Below are 19,745 nucleotides of genomic sequence, written 5' to 3'. Positions count from 1 at the left end.
GACAGTGAGAGAGTGAGAGTGAGTCAGTGAGTGAGAGACAGTGAGAGAGTGAGAGTGAGTCAGTGAGTGAGTGAGACAGTGAGAGAGTGAAAGTGAGTCAGTCAGTGAGTGAGACAGTGAGAGAGTGAGACAGTGAGAGAGTGAGACAGTGAGTGAGAGTGAGTCAGTGAGTGAGTGAGACAGTGAGACAGTGAGACAGTGAGACAGTGAGAGTGAGAGTGAGACAGTCGAAACTGCAGTTCTTAAAGACCGGGAGAATTTAAAACTGGCAACAACCTCATATTAAACCCATTGCTGTCCAGTCCTTACCAACTCAAACCCCGATAGGCAGAATAGAACTGTCCCACGGCTGTCTTTTCTTAACCCTTTATTTTGCTTTGAGTTAAAGTTTCCAGAGCCAATTGGTTTTACAGTCAACAAGCCATACATATTTGGGCATGTTGTTGTTGCTACTGGTGTGCAATCTGTTCTGGATTCTTAGGGACCTTGTATATAATAGAACAAAACAGTGCCCCCTCACCACAGTGGCTGTGTTTGGGGATGGAAGCCTGTCAAATATGTGAGCTCAGCAACCTCTACAGAAAGCTAACTTGGACTCAGCCCACTTTGATTAGCCTAACTAATCCTTGTAAACTATTCTTGAGACATAGTAAGAATTTCACTTAAAAACCCTGAATTTCTGCTTACTCACTGAGAGAAGGCAGAAGCAAAGGGTACTTTCTGTAGACATCTGACTGATGCCACCCTAGGATGGCCGATTTAGGTTGCTAGTGCAGAGGGATCTCTGCCAAATTCCACCCAACATCAAGCCCTCCTCCTGGGACCTCTCAAAAAAGGAAAAAGCCTTAAGCATGAATACCTGGACTCTCATCGTGGTACCAATGTTCTAACTGTTAATTCGAATTCTCAAAAGGAACCTCGTGAGGACTGCCTTGGGTGTCTTGCCTCTACTGCCTTGCAATAAACGAAGCACGTTTATGCATTACAAGCCTGTTTCTCTCATTAATTTTTGAAGAAAAACTACACAGCAGGGTTGTATGCTAGGTACATGGCATTTTTTATTAGAAACTGCCGTTCTGTCTTCTGAAGTCATTGTATAAGTGTCCATTTCTTCCAGCCATGTGAAGATTCCTGTTGTTCGTTTTGCTTGCCAGTGCTTGGTATTGTAAGTAATTTTTAAATTTTAGCCATTCTACTAGGTTTGTAGAAGAATAACTGGTAGTGTAGTGGGTTATACTCTGGGGTTCTAATCACAGGCAGAACTTTGAACACACCAGCTGCTCCGTAGAAGATGGGACTTTCTGCTCTTGTAAACCTAAAAGGACAGCTCGACTCTGTTCTATTGGGTCACTGACTTAGAATTGAATTAATGGCAGGGATTTTTAGAAAACAGGTGTTTAAGAAGTCCTGATGGTATAGTAGCTTATGATTTGGGCTACTAACCACAAGGTCAGCAGTTTGAACCTGCCACTTGCTCCACAGGAGAAAGACGAGGGTGTCTTGCTCAAGTTAAGGTTTACTGTCTCTGACCCCAAAGGCATAGTTCTACTCTGTCTATAGGGTTGCTATGACTCAGAATCCACTGAATATCAGAGAGTTAACAGCTGTGAGTGGTATTCCACTGTGGTTTGCATTTGCGTTTCCTTAAAGATATTGAACGTCTTCTCATGTGCTTAGGGAACTGTACTAATAGGTTCATCCTTATATCTTGTATGATGATCAGGTGTCCAGTTAAATTACTAGCTTAACTTTTAAGGAAGGCTGTTTGGGTTCTCATTAAGAATTCCTTAAATATTCTGCATAAAAGCCTAATCAAGTAGGAGTTTTATTTTGTTGTTGTTATTTATTTATTATAATAGTTTTATTAGGGGCTCATGCAACTCATCACAATCCATACATACATCGACTGTGTAAAGCACATTTGTACATTCATTGCCCTCATCATTCTCAAAACACTCGCTCTTCACCTAAGCGCCTGGCATCAGCTCCTCATTTTTCCCCTCCCTCCATTCCCCCCTCCCTCATGAACTTGACACTTTATAAATTATTATTTTGTCATATCTTGCACCGTCTGACGTCTCCCTTCCCCCACCTTTCCGCTGTCTGTCCCTCAAAGAGGAAGCCATATGTAGATCCTTGTAATCGGTTCCCCACTTCCACCCTACCCTCCCTCCACACTCCCAGGTAGGAGTTTTTAGTCCCAGCCTGTGCCTTAGTATTTTATTTTCTTAAAATGGTAAAGAAGTTCTAAAATTTGAGTTCAATTATTTTTTCCCTTTAAAATTTATGTATTTTGTCTCATAGCTAAGACATTTTTGCCTTACCTTTAGGTTAAAGATTCTTTTCCCCTCCTATTTTCTTCTAAAAGTTTTAGACTTTTAGTCTAGTATTTAGTTTTAGTGCATAGTCTATGATCTATTTTGGGTTAACTTATTTAAAATTTTATTATGATTTGAATGAAGGGTTACCAACAAGTTGGTGTTCCCCTCAACCATTCATGCACATTTTGTTTTGACTCTGATTGTAGAACCCTTTCCATTTCCTCCCGGGATTACTGTTTCTCTTAGCCCTTCTTTCCTGCCATTTCTGCCTCTGCACCACGGCCTGAGTAAATGCGACTCGTTTGCTCTGTCCGCAGATGTCCTCAGGAGCGTGTAACTTCTTGGTGTTACCGCTCACCTGATAGGCAAGCCTATTGTCTGACTGACTGTTGGACCAGAGATGAATTCTGTTCCAGGCCTGGAGGGTAAGTAGAGGCCATAATCTTAGGATTCCATTAGTCCCTATTAGACCAGTAAATAGATAGATTTTTAAAATTATTTTGTTTTGCTCAACATTTTTCTTGAATTCTATCCAGGACCTGAGATAGGGGTCCTTCGATTTTAGGGTGACTAACTTGGTAGCTGGGCACCATCTTATTATTCTGGTCCCAGGGTAGTGGAGGTCGTGGGTCACATGGTCCATTAGTCCTTTGGACTAATTGTTTCCATGGTTCTTTAATTTTCTTCACTTTTCTTTGCCCCTGCCAGTGAGACCAGTAGTTGAACCTAAGATGGTGCTCTACTCACTAAAGTAGAACATTATCTTTGTGGACTATGGTAAATCAACTGACCTTTATGGTCCCACAGGCCCAATAACTCAAGGTGTTTGATTACAGCTAATAAGTTTCATAACTTTGTACCATTTGCTCTACGATACACAAGGATATATTCACAGACATACAAATCTGTATGCAGAAATGACATCTGCCAAACCTACATATGATCATGGAGAGAGTCCTATTTACCCACTCCTACGTGTTCCTCTAACTTGTCCACCTAACTCTTCACTCATATAATGCTCACTATTGATAATACAGGACTGTGTATGTAATATTTACCTTTGCCACACATAGCTCTGACACAGCACTAAATGGTTTAGTTCTCATTAGGGATCATTGAGAGTTGATGTAGGTGTGAGGTGGCCCCTCACCCCATTTTGTCGTTGCTGTTGCCTATATATATATTGAACAGTTCAAACATCATTTTGTTTATAAAAATCTCACAGGCTTAATGACTATAGTCTTATAGTAAAATCCTGAATGCAATTGTTTGAGTTCTACAGTTTTGTCTTCTTCATAAAAAATTATTTTGGCTATACTAAATTTTTCCCTCTCTATGTAATTTTTAGAATTGGCTTGCCAATTTACAAGAAATATCCTGCTGGTGTTTAGGTTAAGAAGAGTCTAAAAACGTTTTATAACTTTGTACCATTTGCTCTACTATACACATGGTATATTTACAGACATACAAATATACATGTAGCAATAACATCTGCCAAACCACATTCCTATTTACCTACTCCTGTTTACGTGTTCATCTAACTTGTCTACCTAAGTAGAATGGAGTATAAAAATGCCAGATGGCATTTAGTCTTCGTTGAATTTTAAATACTTTTATTAGGGGCTCTTACATCTCTTATCACAATCCATGCATTCATCCAGTGTGTCAAGAACATTTGCACATATGCTGCCATCATCATTTTCAAAGCATTCTCTTCTCACTTGAGCCCCTGATATCCGCTCCCCATATTTCTTCTCCCTCCCTTCCCCAGTCTAATCTTAATAAATATGTATTTTACACTGTCTGCCTTTTCCCTCAGCAATTTAAAATTGTATGCATGAATATTTTGTGAATATTTCATTTTTTACTCCCTATGCCATTTTAATGGTATTTTTATGCCATTATAAATGGTAGTTATTGTGTACTGTCTATTCAAAATCAGTGTATAAATTAATTTCATTGCTAATGTTTAGATATGCTGATTTATGCGTTTATCCATTCTTTAGTTGGATGAGGGGAGGAGTCTACCGCCACTCTGCAGGAGAAACACAAGGCTTCCTATTCCCGTAAAGACTTAAGGTTTCAGAACCTTACAGGGGCCGTCGTACCTTGTCCTAAAGGGTCACTATGAGTAAGAATTGATTCAATGGCAGTGAGTTCTATTAGTATGTTTATAGACTTTTGTTGTTTACTGTAGAGATAGTTATGGCATCCATAAAGAGTTGATCTCTTCTCCAGTCTTTATTTACTTTTTACTGGCTAATTGTTCTGTTTATGACCTGTAGAACCCATGTTAAATAGAAATGGTAAAAGTAAACATCTTGTCTTACCAGTGGTTCTCAACCTGTGGGTTGCGACCCCTTTGGGGGTCAACTGAACTGACCCTTTCACAGGGGTCGCCCGATTCACAACAGTAGCAAAATTACAGTTATGAAGTAGCAGCGAAAATAATTTTATGATTGGGAGAGTCACCACAACATGAGGAGCTGTATGAAAGGGTCAAGGCATAAAGAAGGTTGAGAACCACTGTGACTCATTCCCAGTCTTCAGGGGAAAACATGTAGTCTTTCACTACTAAATATTAATAACCTTGAGTAAATCCTTTCTATTTCTAGTTGGTTGAGAAGTTCCTTTTTTAACTGTGAATGGGTATTGAGTTTCATCAAATGTTTTTTCATCTGATGTGATCACATTGTTTCTCCTTTTTAAAACTTACTGATAATGAGCAGTACTGATTTTTCAATGTTAGGGCAACCTTACATGTTTTATCTCATCTTTGTAATGATGGGATATACACATAAAACACTGTATAAAAGGAGTTTTGAATGCTAAAATTTTTTTTGCCAATTTATTTATTTATTTTTAATTGTTTTATTAGGGGCTCATACTACTCATCACAATCCGCACATACATCAATTGTGTAAAGCACATTTGTATATTCATTGCCCTCATCATTCTCAAAACATTTGCTCTCCACTTAAGCCCCTGGCATCAGCTCCTCTTTTACCCCTCCCTCCCCACTCCCTCCTCCCTCATGAGCCCTTGATAACTTATAAATTATTATTTTGTCATATCTTGCCCTGTCTGACGTCTCCCTTCACCCACTTTTCTGTTGTCCGTCCCCCAGGGAGGAGGTCACGTATAGTTCCTTGTAATAGGTTCCCTCTTTCCAACCCACTCTCTCTCTACCCTCCCAGTATCACCACTCTCACCACTGGTCCTGAGGGGATCATCTGCCTGGATTCCCTGTGTTTCCTGTTCCTATCTTTACCAGTGTACATCCTCTGGTCTAGCCAGACTTGGAAGGTAGAATTGAATGCTAAAATTAAAGTAGCGCTGGGTCCAGTTTTAAATACAGCTGTTGTCCATATTCATGCACTTGTTACATAGATATACTTTGCTCTGGAGTAAATGACAGCGGAATGTCAAGATGGTATTGTAGATGTATGCTTAACATTTACGTAAATAATTTTAATAAACAAATTGACTTCAATTTCCACCAGCAACACACAGTTGTTTCTCTGCATGCTTGCCAATGCTTGATAAGGTCCATCTTTTAGTCATTGTAGGGTATACTAACCCAAAGGTTGGTCCTCTGAACCTACCAGATGTACCTTGACTAGTATATGCTTCCCAAAACTCACAGCCTTGAAACTCCTGTGGAGTAATTCTACTGTGCATATGTGGGGCCACCATAAGTCAGAAATGGACTCAATGGCCAATAACAAGAGCAATAATAGGTAGTATCTCATTGTGGGTTTAATTTGATTTCCTTAATGGTTAATGAAGTAGAACTTTTCTTGATGTGCTTTTTTGACACCATCTAGGTAGGTGAAATGTTTAATATGCTTTGCTTATTTTTTTTATTGAGTTGTTTCAAGGCTCTTTTGTGAGTTATTTCTTTTGGATACAAGAACTTCATCAGACACATGCTTCTCACCTAAAATTTTTCTGTATTTCATTCTGCTGGCAGTGTCTTTCTTTTTTCTTTTTTTTTTTATTTTCAATCTTTTTATTTTTGGGTGTGTGTGTCTTTTTTTTATCAATTTATTGGGGCTCATACAATTCATCACAATACAGAGATCAATTGTGTAAAGCACATCTATACATTTGTTGCCCTCATTATTCCAAAAATTCGCTTTCCTCTTGGGTTCCCGGAATCAGCTCATTTTCCTTTCCCCCCCTCCCCCTCCCCTGCTCCTCCCCTCTCCCCCATGCACCCTTGATACTTTATAAAGTATTATTGTATCTTATGTTACACTGCCCGGCGTCTCCCTTCACCCATCCCTCAGCTGCCCGTCCCCCAGAGAGGAGGTTATATGTAGCTCCCTGTGATCAATTCCCCCTTTCTACATCCCCCTTCCCTCCTGGTTTCACCACTGTCACCCCTGGTCCTGAGAGGTTCATCTGTCCTAGATTCCCTGTGTTTCCAATTCCCATCTGTAGCGCTGTGCATCATCTGGTCTAACCAGGTCTGCAAGGCAGAACTGGGGTCCTGGTAGTTGGGGGGAGGAAGCGTTTAAGAACTAGAGGAAGGTTGTGGGTTTCATTATTGCTATACTGTACCCTAAGTGACTCATCTCCCCACTACCCCTCTGCAAGGTATGTCCAGTTGTCTAGAGGGCAGTGTCTTTCAATAAGCAGAAGTTTTCATTTTGATGAGGTCCAATTTATCAATTTTATTTTTTGTGGATTGTTCTCTTTTGATATATGTAAAAAATGTTTTATAAGTAAATCAAAACGTACTGGTACAAAATCAGAGGAATCTTAATTAAATGGAAATATAAAAATATGCAACCATTGTTGCTCCACATAGCTCTGCACACTTCTGAAGGAGGTGTTTCCATCTCTGCCACCCTCTTTGAGTTACACCACATCAGAACAGCCGCTTTGGAAACCTTGAGTGCCTCAAATTGTGCTTTTTGAGTTTGAGAACAAAAAAGAAGACTGAATGGGGCAAGATCAGGGCTATAAGGTGAAGTGTGGGTGAGGCTTCCAAACAAAATTCTCATAGCACAGCCTTTGTTACTGTCGAAGAAAGATCAAGGGCAATGGGAAACGTTCCTCTATGTAACTTTCCTGGTCTTCGACTGACCAGTGCAGTTTCCATTTTTTCTAAAAACTTTTTTCATAATAAGATTCCTGTGTCCTCTAAGAAAATCTATCAAGATTACCCCTTTGGGTAAGCAGAATTAGAGTCCCAAAACACAATCATCAGAACCTCTAAGCTGACCTCTGTGCCTTGATGTGAACTGGCTCAGCAGATCCCCTTCGAAGCCACTATTTTGATTGTATCTTTTTTGAAGGCATGCTAATGAGACTGGTGTGTGACTGAGAGAACTTGTCTGCAGCCACTACTGATCACACAGATATGTCTAAACATGTTTTCTTTAGTACAACTGGAGCCCTAGTAACAATACTTTTGACTTACATTGTATATATTATATATGTTTCTGTATATGTTACACTTGAGTGAGAAGTTTATAATCATTCAATCCTTAATTATAATTTTTCTAAGAAGACCAAATAAAGTTTTTTAATGATTAATTTTAATATATTTCAAAGATACATTGCCAGAAACAATAGATGTACTGTGCTTAAACACAAAAAGCAATATGGAAACCTCACATTACAGAGTGGAATGGCTCCAGTTTTCTCCTGACTGTACCCTTTATGGAAGCAGTTTGCCAGATCTCTTTCACAGTGCCACTGGGTGGATTCAAACTACCAACCGTCAGGTGAGCAACTGATTGCAAATCACTTATCTTTCCCAGGGACCTGTACTTTATTAGCTATATTTAAGATCATAAGCAACCAATTCTTAAGGACATGAATAGACTTTTCTCTTTGTGCCCTAATTATCTCCTCAAAGTAGAGGTGTGGCTAAAGTGATCAGGTGCTAACTGAGAGGTAGATGATTCAATTTCACCAGCTGTTCTGTGAGAGAAACATGTGGATGTCTAATGTCATAATGATTTACAGCCTTGGAAGCCCTCTAGGGCAGGTCTACACTGTCCTGTAGAGGGTTGCTATGAATCCAAATTGACTTGACAGCAGTGGATAAAGCATTCTATGCAGTAGCATTTCAAACAACATCAGTATTTGGGGATTATAAGTCATTACGTAAAAGCAGTCACTTTCATATTTTTAACACTCCAATCAAATTTTCCACACCATCATTAAAAAAAAACTCAATATAGTCAAAAGAGTATTACTTGCAGGGGTGTCTTGGTAGAGGACACAGTCATTTTGTCTACTTTCACTTCAGGTACCACAGTCATAGTCCTCGACATAGCCATTCTGCTTTGGTATGCACCAGCATATCCTTTTGATTGAATTCCTTTGACAGAACTGGTGAAGCTGATAGATTTCCTTACTTGTGGGTCAATGCTCCTCCTGCAGTAGGAAAAGAAAACATAGTATATAGGATCTAGGATTAAAAAGAAAAATCAGCAAAAAAAAAACCCAACTTCATTTAGAAACATGCAAACATTCTAAACATATACTCAAGAAATAATAGCTATTTTAAAGCCCATCAGATATAAGCATATTCTATTGCACTTGCATTATTTGTATCATTCTTTCCCTTACACAACTCTAAGAAGTTGCCATTACTACTGCTGTATACTGAAGTAAGTCACAGAGGCTTAAAGGGAAGTACTCCTACTAGAGTTGAGATATGAATCCAGGTAGTCAGGCCCAAAGTCTACATTGAGTTCTGAGTCTTTGTTTCCTTATTGTAACTCCCACCAAACGACCTTTCTCTGCATGGGTTCTCTAAGTAGGTGGGGAAACAATACTGAAAGGCTTCACCTGTGAGTAGTTGTGAACACAAGTCCCTGTATTGCCATCTGCTGTGTAAAAAATGATCCCTCTGAGAAGCAGGAGGGATCTTATCACCAACAAGAGCCAAGAATAGAGTGTGTCCTATGGACCCAAGATTCCTGTGCAGTGAACCTCCTGGATCCAGTTAAAAGCTGTATCACCAGAGGAGTAGCAGCAGAACCAAGAGTGAGGGCATGAAACAGAAATGGACTTCCCAGCCCACAGAGCAAATAAAGCTGAGTGCTCTTGTGCAGGAGTCCGGATTATGGAATGGGGTGCCTTTGGGCACTTAAATGGAGAAGTTAGGCTTATTGAATGAAAGAAGCAGAGCTGACTGGCTTTGGGCTGAGACTTTCTGGAGTGGGGTGCCTCTGAGCACTTAATTCAGGGAGGTGCATTTGCTGACCAACGGAGCGAAAGCTGAATGCCTTTGGGTTGAGGCCTACAGCAAAGGGGTTTGTCCTTTTGAATATTTATTAGCAGACTTGACAAGACATTGTTAACATCACCGGATAAACAACTCAACCCTGAGCATTTCTCACTGGCATTACAACATAACTTCCTTAATATACCCTTTAATCATACATTTTGTCTGTGAATTATGCATAACTATTACAATGAGTATTAGAAGAGTATACCAGAGAGGTAAAACAGACAACACTATGTAAGATAGTACAATTGACTTATATGCGTGTGACGAAAATTGAATAATGAATACTGAAGAATGTATAAATTGAATTATGGTACCAAATAACACTGCCCTATCCCTCCCATTTTTTTTACCTGCTGCTCCTTTCACTCCTTCTCCCCTAACACTTCTTCCTCCCCCATTTTCTGATAGCTCCCTAAATACCTAATCTAACACCCCCCCCAGATACTTAATACAAACTGTCCATCATCCCCTACTGCCCCACCTAACAGAGTTAACCACTCCCACATAACACTACCTCTGTAACACCTCTAATATAGACTCCAAGATGCCAAAGAGATAACAGAAGATATCAGTGCATGCTTATACACACGCACACACAACCATGACAAACAAACAAATAACCAGATGCCAACCAGCCCTAAATGTAATACCAGAAATTGAACAGGCTATGGATTTACCAGAAAAAGAATTTAAAAGAATGATATCGCTCGTGCAACAGTTGAAGGAAGAGTCTGAGAGAAAAGGTGAAACAGAAAAAGTTAGTAATCCCACTAGAGAAACTCCAAACAGAAACACAAAAAACAAGAACAACAATAGCAGAATTAAACTATAAAGGAAAAGCACAATGCTATAAAAGAAGAGAAACAAAATTGAAGAGAAGGAAACCCAAATTAGTGAGCAAATCTACAGATTCCAACCTAAAGAAGAACAAATAACAAAAATGCAAAAGAGACCAAGAAAAACTTGAGAACAAGGTGGGACACAATTAAGAGGAACAATTTGTGTCTTATAGGGATTCCAGAAGAGGTAAAAGCAAAAAAAAAAAATCCACAAAGTGAATAGTCCAAGAACTCCTATAAGAGAACTTTCCTCAATGTCTAAAGGAATGAAATATAATTATTCAGGAAGTTGAAAGAACCCCAGCCAGGAAAGACCCCCAAAGGAAAATTCTCCAGCATATTGTAGTCAAGATGTCTAAAACCAACGACAAGGAAAAAATTCTAAGAGCAGCCATAGAAAAAGATCATTGACATACAAAGGGTCAGCAATTAGAATAACCTCAGACTTCTCAGCAAAAACCATACAGACAATAAGACAATGGAGTGGCATATACAGAGTACTGGTGGGGGAAAAAATTATCAACTTAGAATCCTGTATCCAGCAAAATTATCAAATATGATGGAGAAATAAAAGTATTACAAGACAAGGCGAAACTAAAAGAATTCACAAAAATAAGACCACCACTACAAAAATAGGCAATGAAGTACCATGACCAAAAAACTAACAGCAATAACACACAAACCTGAAATTAACAAAAATACAATTCAACACAAAAGTCAAAACACACACAGCTACACCCAAAGCAGGAAACAACATAGGAAGAACAAAGAAACTAGCACATTACACATCCAAACACACAACAAACACATACATAAAGCAAAAATGGTAGCAAATATGCTATTTCACTGAATGTTCATGGACTAAATGCACCAATAAAGAGATAGGGACTATCAAAATGGATAATAAAACAAAATCCATCAATATGCTGCCTACAAGGTTCTACCCAACCTTCGGTGAACCACACATGGACTAAGCATCATGATCGTGGCATAATGCAGAGACTACACCAGAAGGACTTAACATAGAGGCCCGGCAGAATGAACTGAGCCCTGCCTCAAGTTACCTTCACTCTTCGACTGAGGACTGGGGGACTCGGCAAGGAGAGGAATCAGAAAGTGGCCGACTCAGGACTGTGGAAGTGGCAGTCATTGGACCTTGGGGAGAACCTCTGGCTTGGTGGGTGTCCAACGGAAAGGGACCCAGAATCATCATATAGGATTTAGTACTTCAATGTCTGACTCACAGTGATATGACAGGTTTTGTTATGTTGGGCAGCAATCTGCACTAGGAAGTATTGATCCAGTAAGGTCCCCCCCGACACCAATCCCCATACTTAGTGTTAACAGAGGTCAATTGAATGGGAGATCAAACTGTATAGGGCAACAACGCATGCTATTCAAGGTGGAAATATACTCACATAGACTCCTCCTACCAACAGTGTCTGAAGTGCTGTGTCACTGGGAAAATTGATGATGTTTTAAGTGCAATCGCCTTATGCTTTAGGGGGGTGATTGACAAAATTGTACTTTTTTGTTTCTATGGGTTTTTATTTTCCTGCCTTTAGCTTTTCTTCTTTTTGTTTTGTTTGTTTGCTGGTTGGTTTATTGCTGTTACTGGTGTAAGTTGGTTATGCTGTTTTGATTTTGTCATATTATGGCTGCCTAAGTAGACCTGGGTGGTGCATATCCCAGGAACAAGCAGTTGGATTTGGGGCTTCTAGCACCAATCCAAGAACAGTTAGTTCTGATAACATGGCCCTCATCTATACCTACCCCTTCATGAAACAATCACTGAAGGTAATGGTACTATAGCAAAGTGTGGTGAAGAAAGCAGATGGCGCCCTGTCAGAGTAAACCAGCCTCTAACAACCAAGGGGTCCGTAGGTGCAATTGTATGGTTATAATATATAAAGATCATAATAAAGTCATATAAGATAGGAGAGAGAGTAAAATTAAGGAGTTAGACACATTTCATGGTAGCATGCTCACCTCCTGGACGGCTATGATCTCAGCAGCCAGGTCCACACACACACAGAGAATATATTTCCAATCATGGCATATATATATACTTTCAGGAACATGCAAGCCCCCCCCCCCATTACATCATAATTGGAAGGGGTTGTACAATCAGCATACATCACTTGGAGGGGGACAAGCTAGGAGTGTACACCCAATCAGAAGGGGCAGCACTAAGGATACACATGTGACAAGGTGGGCAGACCCAAGATTCAAGATAGTAGCCTAACCTTGTTCCTCCTTGAGTTGGCTTGACCTTGTCTCTGGGCTCTCCTTCAGGGAAACAACCCACTATCCTTATCAGAAGGGAGTGGGCCCTATTTAGGGTGGGACAGACTATAGAGTCTGATTGCTCTACATGGCTGATAACCCTCAGGGAGATAACCTCTAAGCAGCTGATCCCCAAGTGTACAGCCATTGAATATGTGCATGTAGCGTCTTAGGTTTGGCATATATTTGGGGTGCAACATGGGGAAAAACCCTTCTGCATCCCACAGTGCCCGGCTATCAAACAGTGTCTAGGATCTTAAAGGCTTGTATTCAACAAGCAGCCATTTAAGTGAGGCTTCAACTAAGTCCATGTGGAAGAAGCACACCAGCTTGTGTGATCCGAAGATAATAACAAAATTCAAATATGACAAAGGGCAAAGTATCGGAGCTAAAATTATGAACACCCAATTGGTAGAAGGCTATGGAGGGCAGTGGGAGCATCAAACCCATCTGCAGAGGAACTAGTTAGATTAAGCCATTGGCAGACCCCCACTAGCCACAGGCAAGGGTCTCCTACAACCTTACTATCAGACAGAGATCACTGTAATCTTGGTTATACTGGGCCATATGTGATAGTTGGTCAGCTGATCTCCCTGTCAACCCAACCTGACTTTGTTCTAGGTGCAAGTATCTTTTTTTTTTTTTTTTAAACATTTTATTAGGGGCTCATACAAATGTTATCGCAATCCATACACACATCAATTGTGTAAAGTGCATTTGTACATCATTCTCAAAAAATTTTCTCTCCATTAAACCCCCAACATTAGGTCCTCATTTTTCCCCTCCCTCCCCGCTCCCCTCTCCCTCATGAGCCCTTGATAGTTTATAAACTGGTATTTTGTCATATCTTGCCCTGTCCGACGTCTCCCTTCATCTCTTGTGTGTTCCATGACAAAAAAAATTTTACCCTGGATTTTTAAATATTGAGGGTGGTATTTTCTTTCTTAGTCATTATTTGTATTTGTATTTTTATATTATTATTATTTTATCCTTACCACTTTGACTGTTTTTAATTGTTTCTCTTGGGTTTCCCAGTTTGTGAAGTACAGAAGTTGATGCAAAATGATAATAACTGATGCGAGGGTTCATAGGGCATGTAGGGGGTGGGAGTGGGAGATAGGGAGGGTGAGGGCATTTCAAGAGTAAACAGTGAAGGAGGGAGTGGGGAGGGAGCCCTAGAATTCATTGAGATTAAACAACTACTTTTGAGGACAATTTAAAAATGGGGGATGTTCTAAAATTGACTGTAGTAATGATTATACAATTCTTGATATGGTTGAACTATTGAATTGCATGATATGTGGACTGGGTGCCAATACAAATGTTAAAAAAAAGTGTCTTCTCTTCTACTTTAGTCATTTACTCCCAAGGTAATGTCCTTGGCAAAGTCAGCCTTCTTTTCCTGTCTGTGTAGTTTATATAGGTTCCTATGGCCTAACCTCAACTACCCTTCAGCCTCAGTATGCCCTTCAATCTCTTGATCTTACCAGTGTCATTCCCTTCTCCTCTTCTGACATGTATTCCCTCTTGAGTATACTGTCAATTAGTATAATCCAGAGTTAATTATCATAATCACGCTTTACTTACACCCTCACCTCACTTTCCCTTAATTCCTTGTATTCCTGAAAAACAAAACTCTGGTTAATTCCAATGTTCCTCTTATTTTTGGCCTGTACCTGTACAAGTGAACAAAGCCAAAGGAAAAAAAAACACACTCAGCCATGATAACTGGTCTCATTTTAGATTATGGATCATTAACTTGAAGTAGGTCCTTAGTGTGCCAGCAATCACAGTGTTTTTTTGGTTCATTTTCTACTACATTAAAGCCATAATTTCATTTTTTTTCTTTCTCCTCAAATATTAATACTTTCCCTCCCATCTTTACTTCCAGCTGATCAAATGTGAAAACTGAAGCAATCAGTTAACATTCACTATTCCTGCTGTCACATATATGCACCTGTCTACATCTGTGCTAGACTGTCTATCCTGTGTCACACTGAATAGATTATCTATCATTCTAGTATAGGTCAATCCCTCTACACATGCATTTGATTCCCTTTTCTCCAAAGACATGCTTTAGCAATTCTTTCTTGCAGTGTCAGGTTTTCTCATTCTACTAGATCATTTCTTTCAGCATATAAATATGATGCATTTGAATTATGGTGCTGGCAAAGAATATCAAATGTACTATCAGCTACTGAAAGAACAAACAAATCTGTCTTTGAAGAAGCAAGGATGATGAGACTTTGTCTCACGTACTTTGAAGAAGGACATCATGTGTGGTAAAGGAAAGGGGTATGGAAAAGGAGAAGGCCCTCAAAAGATGGACTGGCACAGTGGCTGCAACAATGGGTTGAAGTGTAGGCACAGATGTGAGGATGAGTGTTTTCTTCTGTTGTGCATAGGGCCGGTAGGGGGTGGAACGGACTCAATGGCAGGTAACAATGACATCTTAAACAAAAAGCTCCTCAAGACTCCATCTACTCCTACAGCTACTATTCATTCATTAATTTTTATAGAAACCTCCTGGAAAAAAAAGTTTATATTCATAGTTTGCTATCTCTTTTCTCTCTTGAAACTATAGTCTGGGTTTTTCCATTATCATCCCACTGAAAAGATTTTTATCATCAATCACCTCCATATTAACATCAATGGCTATTTCATTGTTCCCATCTTAATTGGCAGTATTTAACCTAGTTGTTCATTCCTTTCTCTTTGATTTTTAAAAAAATCTTGGGTTGTAGAGCTCTCCTGTCATCTGATTTTTTTTCCTGGTTATTTTCTCTGAGTCTCTTTTGCTAGTTCATGTCCAGCTACTTGTAGTTGCCACAGTTCTCATCCTTGAACCTCACTTCTTTTCCATCTATACTCATACCCTAAGTGTTCTCATCCATAGTCATGATTTAAACTCCATCCATATGATAATGACCTCCAAATATCTATATATCTATATCTATATCTATCTATATCTGATTGGCCCTCTCAACTCTAAACCCATATACCCACCTCTTTATTAGACATCTCTAACTCACACTTACCATGTCCCAAACTGAGCCTTGACTTCAATCTTCATCATTACTACTGAGTTATGGTCAATTAATTGTGACCTTTCTAGCCAAGGTTCCTTATATACTGTGTTTCCCCGAAAGTAAGACATCCCCCGAAAATAAGACCTACTTACAGTTTTGTCTCTCGCTGAAATATAAGGCATCCCCCCGAAAATAAGACCTCCCCGAAAATAAGGCCCCCCGAAGCTACCGTAACTCTGGACTCTGGACCATAGCTCACTGTTGGCCACAGTGAAGCCAGAGCAGACAGGAAGTACAAGAGGTCTCTTTTAATAAAACAATAAACAATAAATGTGTACCGTATTCTTCTTCATGGAAAAATAAGATATCCCCCGAAAACAAGACCTAGCGCATCTTTGGGAGCAAAAATTAATATAAGACACTGTTATTTTTGGGGAAACAGACTTTCTAAGTCTGTGGCTAGGGTCTTATTTTGGAGGACATTCTCTACTATGCTGATGAACAGGAGTGTAATGGGACTGAGATCTGACCTTGGTGGAAAGTGTGAGCTGAACCACACCCTCTGTTTCCTTGGGAGTGTCTTTGACTTAACCTTCGTAGAGGGTGTGACATCTTTTGTCACCTGGAAAGAAAGACCTCTATTTTCTGGCTGAGCCTTGGTAGAAGCAAGAAGACATTGTGACAGAACATGTCTTTTGTTTGCCAAGAGAATGGACCCTCTGCTTGCTGGAATGATTATTCTCTCTGTGCATTCTTCCTGCTAGGAAAATGAACCATGGACTCTAAGATAACATGGTTCTAACAACTATGGTAAATGTCTCAACTGTAAGTCAGGTTGAGTGGGTATCCTAAAACATCTTCCCCAGATTTATAGCACCAGAATTATCACCTGAGATAAATTGGAAAGAAAGGCTTAGATCCTAAAGATGAACTTGGTAACTAATTAGAAAGCAGTCTGACCATTGGTGGCATAAATCTCCACACCCTCCCCGCCCCTCTCAGCCCCACCAAAGTAGAAACCTTTAAAAACTAGAAGCCTTCCCCTAGACAGTGTCCTCTTATTCTCTCACCCAGGGTGACTGGCTTTGCTCTTGAGGTAAGGAGTGTCTTAATCTATGCTTGAAGTGTCCTTCTCACCTCCGGAGGAGGACCTGCTTCATCTCTTTTGAAGTGACTCTATGTTGAAATAAAATTTGGATTAACTCTTGTGTGTATGTGTATGTGAGAGAGAGAGAGAGAGAGAGAGAGAGAGAGAGAGAGAGAATGTGTGCGTGGCTATCCCTAGCTCCTTACAAACCATATGGGTATGGAGCTTTCCAGTTCCTCCCTAAATAACTTGGTGCAGAAAAGTTGGACCTGGCATTTCCCTTCAGGACTGAAGGTCACAACCTACTGTGGCTTTTGGATGAGAAGCAGAGCAGAATAGCATGTGGAAGAGTTGGATCTTTGGGATATAATTAACTCCTTGGGGCTAGTATTGCATTATTTCTTACAAAAGAAATTGTTACTATAATCTCTATCACCCCACCTTCACCATATCCACCAAACTCACTTGTCTCTTCCAGTTTTGCTAATGTCACCTCTTCTAATGGTTTAGGCCAGAAAACTTCAAAATACATCCAGAATCTGAGCAACTGTCACTACTTTCATTGCCACCACCCTGGTACAAACCATAATCTTCTCTCTTGGATTGTTTTCTTGTGCATAAATCTCTGTGCTACTTCTGGTCAGGACACACTATGAATTATATATGGACCCTAAAATGATTACAATATAATAAAATAATATGTATATTAGTATCATTACAAAATTGCATTTGCCTCAGAAGGAGCACATAATACAAAAGAGAATTATGGTAAAGATTACTTGAGGCTAGAGAAGAGAGCAGAGAAATCATGAAGGTGATGATCAAGTTAAACCTTGAGTGATAGGTCAATTTTGAAAGAAATGTGAGCATAGTATGTATGAGATATGCCTGTGCATGTCTGGTGTATGTGGAGATAAAAGTGGGTAGAAGTATTGAGGCTGGGTAGAAAATACATCCTGAACAAAGAGCATTTGGAACAATTAAGATAGAAAAGCAGGTGGTATGTAGAGAAAATCCCAAAAGATTCATTTAGATGCATGAAAGAACACCAAGTTAAGCTTTGAAACAGTAAAACAACCATTAAAGTTCTTGTATGCCAGGCTAAGGCTTTGGACTTTATTATATACACAAAAGGGTACCTTTGAAGGTTAGAGCAGAAAAGAAAAGTGATAAAAACTAAGCTTCAGAAAGATTTAGCTACAAACGGGACAGCTTAGAAGTAAGAAGATCATTAGTTAAGATGCTGTAGGAATAGCCCAGGTGTAAACTAATCAAGGCCTAAGACACTGTGATAAATGTGGAGATAAAACAAATTAAGATAGAGTGGATATAGAGGTGACGGGATTGGTAACTGATAATGACGATGCCATTTAAAATTTAACTTTCAAAGACATTCTACCTATATTATTATCTGACATGTATCTCGTTAGATGCTTAATAGTCATATTTTACCAACCAGAAAGCTTAAGCGCAAAGTAGTCAATTTGTCTGCCTAAATTTATCCAGTAATTTTCAGGTTGTGTGTTCTTGAACATGTTTTTAAATCTGTGTGTTTCCTTATCTATACATTGAGGTTACATTGAATCGGGGTGATAATTAGACTTTATTTCTATAAACCTGACTTGAATGGTTCAAACCTTGTCACTTGATCCTGACTCTGACACTTTGTACTCATCTAGTTTTCAGTATTTTCAGTGTTGTTTTTTTTTCCATATTGAGGCTTATCTCTGATGTATTTTGTCATTGTGGGTGGATTCCTTGAATCTTTGTTATGTGTTTTTCTGGGTTTCTTTGTATATGAAACCAAGGAATGATGAACCTATAGAGACAAGTAGATTAAGGGTTCTTGGAGAGTACAGTAGGGGATGGGGGAAAGGAGAACTGATATCAAGGAGTTCAAAAAGAAAGAAAATGTTTTAAAACTGATGGTGGTAGTAACTGGACAATATCATTTGATGTGATGGAATGGTATGATATCTGTATTAGCTCCCAGGAAAATGGCTTTGAAAAAATAAAAGTCTTTATTTCTAAAGTAAAATATGGAGTTAATTTTTAGAGATGCTCACTTTTAGCCACTAGAGTGTCTAACCTTGTGGAGCTGTACGGCGGCAGCTGAAATGCAGATGTAAATGCTCCCTTTAAGGTTTACAATCTCTGAGACCCTATAGAGCAGTTCTCTCTGTTCTATAAGGTGCTGTGAGTTGGAATCAACTCCATGGCAGCAGGTTTGCTTTTTGGCAACTAATACACCAGGGAGAAACATGTCTTATGGAAAAAAGTAATAACAAGGTTGGAGGATTGGAAATGGGGAGAGAGAAAAGTATTATTATTTTATGTAGGATAGTCAGAGAATTGATAAAGTGGCAATTGAAGGAAATGAGTAAGTCACAGATTATCTGGGGGCCTGATATTCCAAATAGAATAGCAAAGAAAAAATCCTGAATGGGAGTGTAGTATGATGAAAAAAGAACACAGAGGAAGAGTCCAAATTCAGATCCTGTGGGGTCTTGAAAGATGTGGACTTTTACTCTGCACGAAAAGGGAAAACCTACAGGACAGTTTTGAGACAACACACACTGCCTTCTACTATGTTGAAAGTGTTGGTAGAACTGATATAATTTGCTGATGGCGTGGGATATAAAGAACAATCAAGTTTTTGTGTTTCTGTTTTTACCTAATTGTAAGATCCGAATTTGCTATGACTCCCGTAAAGAGACCCACAGGAGCAGCTCTACCCTGTCCTATAGAGTTGCTATGAACAGGAATCCACTTGATGATAGTGAGTTTGGTTTTGGTTTGATGATGGCAACAAGTATACAGTAGGTTGGAGACAAACTTTTTTTTTTGCACAAACTTTTTTTTCTTTTTTAACATTTTATTAGGGGCTCATACAACTGTTATCCCAATCCATACACACATCAATTG

General features: G+C 39.4%; 1 protein-coding gene across 1 annotated transcript in view; it reads right to left on the bottom strand.

The window, feature by feature from the left end:
- DNAI4 (dynein axonemal intermediate chain 4) overlaps positions 1-15,777 on the bottom strand; it is an 88,203-nt gene extending 72,426 nt beyond the window's left edge. Inside the window, exons 1-2 of the mRNA XM_004699617.2 lie at positions 15,743-15,777; positions 8,537-8,717 (exon numbers count right to left, since the gene is read on the bottom strand). Coding sequence (XP_004699674.1) covers positions 8,537-8,717; positions 15,743-15,777 — 216 coding nt within the window. The remainder of the gene's footprint in view (positions 1-8,536; positions 8,718-15,742) is intronic.
- Between the last annotated feature and the right edge of the window lie 3,968 nt (positions 15,778-19,745).

This window comes from Echinops telfairi, unplaced genomic scaffold (assembly GCF_000313985.2).
Source record: "Echinops telfairi isolate 266 unplaced genomic scaffold, ASM31398v2 ScPeMD7_443;HRSCAF=831, whole genome shotgun sequence".
Taxonomy (NCBI): Eukaryota; Metazoa; Chordata; class Mammalia; order Afrosoricida; family Tenrecidae; genus Echinops; species Echinops telfairi.
This window is presented reverse-complemented; position numbering and strand designations above follow the sequence as displayed.